The 10,076-nt window shown below is 34.6% G+C and overlaps 2 protein-coding genes across 5 annotated transcripts; both read right to left on the bottom strand.

Moving 5' to 3' along the window:
• Positions 1-213: 213 nt before the first annotated feature.
• LOC130732999 (meiotic recombination protein SPO11-1) lies at positions 214-4,589 on the bottom strand. Of its 4 annotated transcripts, XM_057585030.1 has the most exons (16): positions 4,500-4,589; positions 4,222-4,324; positions 4,064-4,137; positions 3,838-3,939; positions 3,177-3,250; positions 2,976-2,992; positions 2,398-2,467; positions 2,285-2,321; positions 2,103-2,150; positions 1,941-1,999; positions 1,821-1,852; positions 1,559-1,664; positions 1,269-1,389; positions 1,115-1,178; positions 919-1,028; positions 214-781 (listed from the first exon to the last, which is right to left on the bottom strand). In XM_057585030.1, the coding sequence occupies exons 1-16, from the start codon at positions 4,555-4,557 to the stop codon at positions 774-776; spliced, it is 1,083 nt and encodes a 360-aa protein (XP_057441013.1). In that variant the 5' UTR covers positions 4,558-4,589; the 3' UTR covers positions 214-773. The 4 variants fall into 4 exon arrangements, 3 of the variants coding, with proteins under 3 accessions (XP_057441013.1, XP_057441014.1, XP_057441012.1); XM_057585029.1 differs by having other exon boundaries at positions 232-1,028; XR_009017274.1 differs by lacking the exon at positions 214-781 and having other exon boundaries at positions 962-1,028; positions 1,269-1,352.
• Positions 4,590-6,259: 1,670 nt separating this feature from the next.
• LOC130731503 (uncharacterized) lies at positions 6,260-7,469 on the bottom strand. Its single transcript, XM_057583812.1, has one exon. The coding sequence runs from the start codon at positions 7,412-7,414 to the stop codon at positions 6,542-6,544; it is 873 nt and encodes a 290-aa protein (XP_057439795.1). The 5' UTR covers positions 7,415-7,469; the 3' UTR covers positions 6,260-6,541.
• Between the last annotated feature and the right edge of the window lie 2,607 nt (positions 7,470-10,076).

The following is a 10,076-nucleotide window of genomic DNA, read 5'->3' as shown; positions in this document are numbered from 1 at the left end:
GAATCTAAACAGTCTCAATATATAGTTGATGTACTTTTAGCAAATAATTAGCCAAATTGAGTGTGTTTGCATGTGACCTAAACTTCAAGGGATTAATTTGTTTTTTTCCTTAAAAAATAAAAAAGAATTTAGAAGTGAGTTAACATAAACTTATTTTATTTTTCTCATTTTATATCTAACCAATAAGAAATAGAGAAGTTTCACACTTACATATGTTATGTTCCTTTCCTTTTTGTTCTACTTATTTAGCAACCCCCCAATATTCATTGAAAAATGCAAATACATCACCATGTTTTCATTTCGGTGATTTCACAATAACCCACAATAGTCATTAACAATCACAATGCAACCGTGATGGAATATAATTGCAACTTCAATGTGAACCTTGTGTACAAAAATAAAAATATTTAAACGAGAAATCTCGTATGTAACAAAAAAAAAAACGAGAAATCTCAAATGGACTTCCCAATTTATAGGTATATCCATAATAGAAACCCCCTTACAACACAAGGCTGGTGACAAAAAAAAAAATACAAGGTTATACATGACTCTAAGATTGTTGAACCAAAGATCCTATTATACAAGTAAGTATACTGAATGAGGCCTAACTTAACCCAAAAACTAGCTCAAGAGTTAAGGTTTGCACAACCATATATAAGCAATTGCTTGGCCACATCTCTAGCCAATGTGGGACTCTAACATATACAATACACATCACCACTTAAAATGCAAAAGGAACATAACAGACACTAGGAGAACCAACCTTGTGTGGTCTATGACTCTGCAACAAATCATTGAGATGAGCTCTTAAGTCCAAATATTCACTTTACTAAAAATTCTTCCAAAAAGCGTAGTAAGCCAAATTGATCTTGTAATGCTTAACGCATCAATATCCAACATGCTACAATTTCACTTTACCATGAATTTTAGAAGGGATGTAAGACTCTGTCAAGAAAGCAAGAGTACGCACAGATAATGCTTCAAGCTCAAACTTAACTCCTTTCTGCAGCATCAGCTTTAACTCCAACCTTCATAAACAAATTATACAAGACACAGCAGACAATCTTAATCCGGTTGAAGACGACAAATGTCAGAGGATGTGTATGAATATTACCTCCATCGTGGCACCTCCCTTTGCAGATAGCATCTAAGCAGCATGGCTTCAATTTTTCTCTTGTCTTTATACGAATGTTGAAGATGCAATACATATTAGATCAGATATAAAACTAATTCAATCGAGAGAACAACAAGTAATACCTGTAGTTTACCTTCAGCAGTCAGAGGAAGAAGGCACTGTTTTGGGACCAAATATCTCTCAGAATCTGAAGGAAAAGCTCCAAGCCAGTGTATCTCTGGGACACGAAGATGCTTCGTGTCATAAGCCATTTGCTAACAATAGAAGGGAATAGATTAGTCAGACAGGCTATGAAAATGTAACTCAGCCATTAGACAGATTTAAATTCAATCCATTCAGTAATCCTGCACATTTCATATTCAGAACCCTGAAAGACACAAGTTTTGAAGCATTTCTGAATTGATAAACTCTACAAATACTAACCATGGAACCAAATCTGTAAGTGGTTAAGATGTCAAAGCCATAGGGATCACAATCTACCAAGCAATATGCGGGGAGGTGCAAATTATCAACCAGAAGCCGCAAAAATCTGTTAGGATACAAAATGAATGAAATCAAACTCAGACCAAGCATGAACATTTGCAACTATGTGCGCACACAAACATTCATAATGCTGTATGAAAGGGCAAGCTCACATGCAGCTTGATAGCATAATATCTTTAGTTAAGTGAGAGATTTTTCACACCTTCTTGTAGGGATATCTGGGTAGCCTCTTCCCTGTACAAAGAATTCAAACCCAAAAAACTGCTGTAAAAGAAGCTCTTATGGTAATGCATTTAAAACGCCGCAGATAGTGATGGCTTACAGTGATGATGATGCAACGATTTGCATTGCAGAACTGGTCGTTTGCTAATCTTTGGAAAACTGCAAGTGAAATTTAACATAGACTGTCTTTTCAATATGTCAGGAAAGAGCCTTCTTTATTTTTCACCTCCTTCTTTTCTCAAAAACAGAAGCATTTGCTTACCTGATTCTTTCTCGACAACTAATATGTAATGAGCAACACTAACGATATCTATACACTGCAGTTAAGAAATGTTTTCCTCATATCTGATCACTTTTTATTTTACTACGAAGAAGAAAATACGATCAGAACTTAGAAGAAGGAAGCTAAACACTTTAAGTATATTCACCCAGAAAGTAGGATACCTTGAACTTCTTCAACATGAACAGGGATAGGGTGGGCCTGCAGGAAAGCTATATGGTTATATGTAAATTATATGGTGAAAATTAATGCAGTAAAATTAGTTCCTAGTTCTTACAGTGTTGGGAGAACTGATGCAGTCATATATCCTTTTTCCTTCAAAGAATCTTATCCAGCCCATGACTATCCTATAGCAGGAATAAATTTGATGCATAAGTCTTACCAGTTGAACACATTTAGACATGGTACTAGAATATGAAGAAACTGAGCAGAAGGCAAAAAGTATCAGCTTTGAGAAAAGTCATTAACAATTTCTGACATAGCAAGAGAGAAGAAATTAGATGGACGAATGCCATATATGCCTGGCTTATTAATGTTCTGAGTATAAACTAGGAAGAATCATAATAGAAACCATATTTTCTCACTGTCATCAATTATGATAGCAATGGAATTTGTCAAACCAATGACGACAATAGATCTCAAAACTCAAAAATAGCAATTATTATAATAAGTATCCCTTGAAGTTCATATCAACTTTCAGATGCACCAGGGGTGAGATTTTGTTTTGTTTTATACAAAAAGTCATGCACTCATAAAATAGTATCAGACGTGAAATAAACGATTATCATTGTTCATATAAAGGGAATGACAGAAAAGTGAAATTCCCAAGATCGAGTGTGTGATCTCATCTTGTACCCTTTCCCAGCAGGTACCTGCAAACAAGAAAAATGAAAGGAAAAAAACATAAGCCTCTCAAACATGAAGCATGAGTTGCTTTCTATTTCAAATGAATAAGCTGCAAGAGAAGAGTATCAGAAAATTTATATGAAGTTTTATTCACCAAAATACACCAAGTTAAGAGACCCAAACTAAAAAAAAAAGTGCAAAAAATTCTACCACATTAAGGTCATGGCGACTGCACTGCATAAGGACACATATATCATTTATTGAGCGGTCCACAACTGACTGATCTGCATTGTGAAAAGGAATAGATCACATGAAAAAGAAATAATTGTGTCATGCAGCAGTAGTTAAAGCTATAAACATAGAAAGAAAACCTTTTAAGAATCAGCAATATAGCAGTCATGGCATTGACTTTTAAACAATCATGTGTACAAGATTGTGGCAAGTTGTGTATAATTAAGAATCATAGTATAACTTTGCAAACTCTTTCCATAAGATATCCAAAGCTTTTTATACGCGAAGATCATTGTATAACTCAAAAGGGAACCTAATAAGACCATACAACTTGGCTTCAACCTCACAGCAGTAGAGAAACAATGTTGACAATTCTAGTCAAGGCTGTTCTAGAACTCTTAAAAAATTCAAGTTTTCACAATAGCTGGAACCATAAAACAAAAACTAAAAAACATATGAGCAGAAAGAAACTGAAAGGCAATTATTAAGGATTAATTGCACATTTGGTCCCCCAACTTTGCCCTTCCTGTGAAAATCGTCCCTCAACTACCAAATTAGCAAAAACCAAATGTGCAATTAAGCCTATTATTAATCTTATTCTTAAACCAAATGACAATTACCCAAATCCTAAAAGACTCACCCAAAAACACAGATGGATGCATGTAATAAATGTCCCTCTTGGAAGTGTGCTTGTTCTCTTGCAAAAGCTTCTGAACAATCAACAACACCCTCAACATAACATCTGAGACATACCCAATACAAAAAAACTCATAATCAACAAATTTTGAGCACAAATAATTCAATAATAAACAATGAAATTGAAAATCATGAAAAATTGAAAAATCGAAGGTAGAGTAGAATGTGACCTATTCTGTGAACATGGCTTTCCTTGCAAAGCGTGAGAGCTTCCTTTCCGCAAGGCAAACCGGAGCTGCAGAAACTGCAATTCGCGAACCAGTTAAACAAAAAACGTTGGAATCTGAGAGAAAACAAAAATGGTTGAGATTAGAAAGGAACACCGAACCAGTTGTTGGAGCTGAGATTGGTGCAGTGGTTTCTGAATCGATCGATGAGAATGAGCGGTGAGCGTCCACTGGTGAGGTCCAAGAGCAAAGCTCGAGTGAATTCTGCAAACGCAAAATCGACATTGATTTGTAGAAAACGTGATTTCATAGATCTTGAACACGAAAATGAAGAAATGTGAATTTGTAGAGTTGAATTTGACGAAAATCTAAACACGCGATGAATCAATGAGTTGAATTGGTGGGAAAGTGAATGGTTTTTTCGTGTGAAGTGAAGAACCTTTGATTTTGGTGAGAAGAGCATTGCTCTGTGATTGTGATTGTGATTCCAACTTCATCTTCTTCTTTCCCTCCAAAGTGTCATGCAAGTTTCAACATGAGTTCAAATATTACACTCATTATATAGGGGAAAATGGAATAATGTTAAATTAGCATTTGCACACAGTTCAAGAGCTAATCATTAGATTAATATTTTCACCAAAATACCCCTATTTATTTTCATTCATGTCAAGCATTCCTTTCTCATTTTCCACACTCACACTACTAATTTCACATCTTCTCCATTGAAAATATAAGAGAGAGGATGTGAATTCAAAATTTGAGTTACTACTACGAGAGAGAAACTTGACCAGAATAATGACTTACATTTTTGTAAATAGGGGCAGTAATTAATAGAGATAGTGGGGATAGTTAATTTAAGTGGTAGGTTGGTTTATTAAGAAACTTTGAATTAATTATTCAACAAGGGTATAGAGGGAAGAAAATGGGAAAAATGCATTGAATATATAAAACAACAATCATTTTAGAATTTCTAGCAAAAGCTAAAACAACAAACAAATTGGAACGGAGGGAGTAACAAATTAGTCAATTAACTTTAGGTATGAAGTGGAAGTTTTTTAATTTGTAATCTGTAAACCGCTTGCATGTCTATTATAACAAATGTTTTTCTAATAAATCGAAATAGTTTATGTGAATTTCGCTCAGGTTACCACCAAGGTAAAGATATGCCTCTAGCCAACACTATATTATAAAAGTACTTACGGATTGCCTACAATACAACTCACATATTGTGAATCAAACATAATCTTATGAGAAGAAGTGATTTGTCTTTGCTAACTGAGTCAAACACGTGTTGGTGTTGATTGAGTAAGTCTCTTTTATTCATTATTCCAAAAAAAAAAGTCGTATATTCATTGATGAGTTTTTTTTTTAAAGGTATACAATTTATTAAACACACGTTGAAACCAGCCAAAAGGTCAAAACATCGAAACGAACAAAAGATAAAAAGGCTTGGAGGACCCTCTTCAACCCAAATTGACATAGATAGAAGCATTCCCGACCTTAAAGTCAATGACACTATTACACTACTTATATGAATAAATAATAGATCAACATGGTCAAAAGATAGTGAAATGGAATGATAATCCTGAAACCATGATCCACCCCTAGCGACATAGCCCACCTAAGGCCAAGAGTTTCCGCAAGCCTCGACGATTGTACTTGAATAGGAAATGAGGTAGCTATGGCCAACACCTCTCTTGTCTCACTAGCAAACATTCCAAGTCCAACCATGCTAACATCAGAAACCGAGGCATCCACGTTAACTTAAATCCGGTCTTTCCCGGTAAGCTAATCTCATTAAGATGTGGTTGCTTTTAACTTTTAAGGTCCAACAAAATTGCCCCCAAACACAAACCAAATAAATAAATAAAATTAGTCACTTAATTAACTAAACTTAATAAACAGACATTACATATATCAAACAAATAAGCAAATAGTGATGCAAGATAAATACCCCAAAGTTAATACGATGGAACACAAATATTTCATCTCAAAGTTGTGATGGAATTATAACCAAAAAAAGTTGTGATGGAGCAAAAGATTCCATCTCAAAGTGACCATTTGAATATGCCCACTTGACCACTTCTTTGAGATTTCCTCATTTGGAACTACTTCTGCAACTAATGTGTCCCTGAATGATAGCTCAAGTGCTAGTAGAGGGTGCAATTTATCTTTCTAATATACCAAAAAGCTTCTGCAACTAGTGATAATTTGAAGCTATTTTCATTAACACAAATCTTCCAGAAAATAAAACACAAAAATTATCACAAACCTCTCACGAGTCTAAGGACTCAAATATCAAAATTTATTAGCAAAAGAAAAGTGAAAAGTGCATACAATGCACAAATATCTCTGACTCTCTTTAAGACTTCATATACCCTAACCAACTAGTACTTTCTTACTTAATGTTCACTATAGAATATATCAATTCGCAACACGCAGCTTCGAAGCTTGGTTGTGGAGTACTGGGCATACGTTGATTTAATGGCGGACCAAAGATGCAATGGAAAGACAATTGTTGAGCATGATGCTTACTAAACCATCAGTTTTTGATTTGGTTGATGATGATTTCATATCCTCAAATTTGCTTTCACATGTTGAAACATCTGCCATGACACTACTGAGCGTGATGATAAGTTTTCCAAAATCATGATCCGGGATGCCCCGGATCGCGCTCTGGAGGCTTTTCAAGGCATTCTGGTATTTTTCCTTGCAATCAGCAAGCTCGTTCGCAAGCTCTAGTGATGTAGCAGCATGTTTTTCCACCTTGGTTATGGTCAACTTTACTTGGCTAGCACAAGCCTTTATGGCAACTTCAAGCGCTGTTGTGATTTCAATCTTGACGTTGTGGCTTAGCAAAGGTTGAATGGTTTTAAGGCAAATGTCTGGGTATTGTGTGTGGGCACATATTTGTTCCACCTTGCTATTCTTGTCAAGTTTGGTACTTGAGTCACCTTGTTGAGGCATTGTTGTGGAAAGGTCCTCGCCTTTAAGAATGTCAGCAAAAGCACCAAAGAAGGAGGATGAATAGCCAGAACTGTCCCCTAAGGTCAAACTTTGGGCATCAGGAGCGTCAGCGTCGGCCGGACTTTGAGCATCAGGTGCATCAGCGTTAGTTGGACTCTGGGCAACAGGTGCTTCAGAAGAAAGGACATAAGATGGTGTCTTTGAGTCACTTGATGATTTTGGAGAACTAGCGTTTTGATCAGTTGACTTTAATAATTCATAACTGGGCACCGTGTCCGTGGAACTATGGGGATGGGCTACACATTTGTCTAGTGCAAAACATATGAGGATTATGGATAAGAGTGATAGGTTGATGAAGGGCATTTGGTTGTTGTTGTTGAGCTTCATTGTTTCTTGAAGGTTGTGTGGTATAAGGATGCAAGACAAGAGGGAAATTGATTACCAGGATTTTGGAATGTGCAGGGGTATTTAACATGTGAGTGAAACATGTTTAATTTGCTGGTTTATCCAGGAAAATAGGTAGCCATTGAGAATTTAAGAAATAGTAACAATTGTTTATGCTCCTATTTTTACTTTGTTCCACTAAATTAAAGGTTGATGATAATTTACCTTACCTCCACTTCTCTTGAATTAGATTATCAATAATGTCCTCTGAAAAGCTACGTTGCCAAGTACAATTCATAATTTAGCGAAATTTGCATTAAAAGAAATGCTTTTTAGCTTAATCAACAACACAACCACTACAAAAACCCGATGATAGAGAGACAATATTCATAATCAAAGAAATTCAGTTTTTTGAATTATTGTCTTATTGTTGCAATAATAAACATACTAGGCCAATGTGTAGTGGCGGAAGCACAGGGGTGACTTCCCTGTGCTTAGTCACCCCTGGCTTCTTGAAATTTCTAAAGAAATTTTTATGAAGCAGAGCATTTAAAGGAAACTAGGCAAGAGGAAGTGAGAGTCACAGGGTGTGAGCATCACCGTCTGCACATACAGCACATGCAGCTCCTCTTTCTATTTTTTTCTTTTAATAATCACATGTAACGGGACCTACACACATCCAAAGTTATAATATTTTAAAAACATAACATTAAGATAGTAGTCATTTCAAAAAAAAAAACATTAAGATAGTAGTGAGGCCGTGTTTTTCTAATGGAAGGAAACAAAAGCAGGAGAAATGAAAAAACAAGGCATAGAGAAGAAAACTTATTGCCTTGTTTGGATTTGTTTAATTAAAGAAACAACTCAAACAAGACAAAGAAAAAGAACAAGAGAGTTTGCTTAGCTGGTACAATATTTAGAACCTCTCAATTTTCTCTCTTGCTCTTCACTTTCTCATGTATGACTTTTTATGGATATTCAACTTTCATGAATTCAAACTTGAATTTATTGGTTTAATTCTCTTTTTTGTTGCTTAATTGGTCTGATTATATGAGATTGAATTTGTGGTGCTTGTATTTTGCTTGAAAAAGAAGTGATACAAATTATTATGCACATCCAAAGTTTGTAAAAAGGATCCTTTAAGATTTAGTGGACTTTTGTGCTGATAATTTTTTGGTGCGGAAGAGACATTTTGTGGTTCTTCTCTTCAATTATCTACAAGATAGTCTTTTTATTGATTATGATTTTTTATTATCACCAGAATACTTATGAGGCGGTTAGTATCTCTTGCCCCCCAAACTAATCTTTTATTTCTTATGCTTATATAAAATATCTCTTGCACTCAAACTAATTTTTTGTTCTCACCAAAATATTTTTTTTTTCAAATTTTTTATTTGATAAAAATTGAAATTTTCTTATAAATTATATTCCTTTAGATCTCAGTCCCCCCCTTCTGAAATTCCTGGCTCCGCCCCTGGCAATGTGAAAGTTTATATAAATCATAGAAAAGAGTAAAAGTTCTTTTTTAAAAAGAGAAATATTGAAAGAAATATCATTATTTCATATATATATATATATATATATATCCTCCATCAATGTGGCACTAGTTCTACTTTACATACATGTGAAGCTGTGGGTTAGGCATTTGTTTATGCCTTCTCTAAATAGTTAGACATTTGTTTATGCCTTTTCATAGATTATTTTGGTGCATTTGTTTATGCCTTCTCTAGATAGTTAGGCACTAGTTCTACTTTACATGTGAAGCTGTGGGTTATCTTGACTAGATTGCTATTGCTTCATCAAAGAGGTTTCTAAATAATTTGTTGAGAGTTGAGACTGATTCATCTTGCAATATTAAACTTAATCATGATTTATGAGCTCAGGGTGTGAAGGTTCCCACCCTTGTGCGCGTTTGGTAAACCAAATTCGTCATTTTCTTCACAATTTATTCACATGTCACTTGGGATATGTTTTCAGGGAGACAAACCCAACCGTGAATATGTTACCTAAATATGGGCATAAAGTGAGAATTTGGACAATGCCTTTTTTTGTTATTGTCAATGGTATAATTCAATAAGGAAGCAATGGCCAGCCAAACAATGCCAATAAGTCAATAATAAATAAAAGGCTTGCTCCTATTCTGATCCAATAAACCACAATGCCCATGTTCCCCCCAAAAAAATAGTATTTCATTTTTTAAAGGATATTTCATCTTGAAAGTAAATACTTTATTTGAAAAAAAAGTATTTACCCAAAAAAAAGGAAAAAAAAGTAAAGACTTTATTCATAAGAAAAAAAAATTATTTGTTGCTTGAAAATAAAAAGCACAGATTTAAATACTCTTAAATGAACAATGATATATACACACCTCACTTTCTCTTCCATCTCATTTCCACACATTTTTCTTCCTTTATCTCTCTCTGCTTTTCTATCACATCACAAATCATATCACTCATTTCTCTCTTTTTTCTTCTTCTTTAGGTAAGGTGGAGGTGGAAATTGTTTGTGGACATAACATTATTCCTCTATGTTTCAAAAAAAAAAAGAAATACTCTTAAATCTTATGGTGGATTTCTTCCAAATGTAACAAAAAAAAACCTTATGGTAGATACTAGAAACATAGGAGTACATGTGTGCAGTGTGTATATATTCATTGTTGTAAATC

This window comes from Lotus japonicus, chromosome 1 (genome assembly GCF_012489685.1).
Source record: "Lotus japonicus ecotype B-129 chromosome 1, LjGifu_v1.2".
Taxonomy (NCBI): domain Eukaryota; kingdom Viridiplantae; phylum Streptophyta; class Magnoliopsida; order Fabales; family Fabaceae; genus Lotus; species Lotus japonicus.
The sequence above is the reverse complement of the archived record's forward strand: the minus strand, read 5'-3'. Positions and strand labels throughout refer to the sequence as shown.

Bases quoted from the DNA above. Each gene is read 5' to 3' on its own strand.
- LOC130732999 (XM_057585029.1), bottom strand. From the start codon at position 4,557: ATGAAGTTGGAATCACAATCACAATCACAGAGCAATGCTCTTCTCACC. The intron at 3,940-4,063 runs GTCACATTCTAC...GGTATGTCTCAG, and splicing joins AAGCCATGTTCACAGAATAG to ATGTTATGTTGAGGGTGTTG. The intron at 2,000-2,102 runs GTAAGCAAATGC...TTTCACTTGCAG, and splicing joins AGTTGTCGAGAAAGAATCAG to TTTTCCAAAGATTAGCAAAC.
- LOC130731503 (XM_057583812.1), bottom strand. From the start codon at position 7,414: ATGAAGCTCAACAACAACAACCAAATGCCCTTCATCAACCTATCACTC.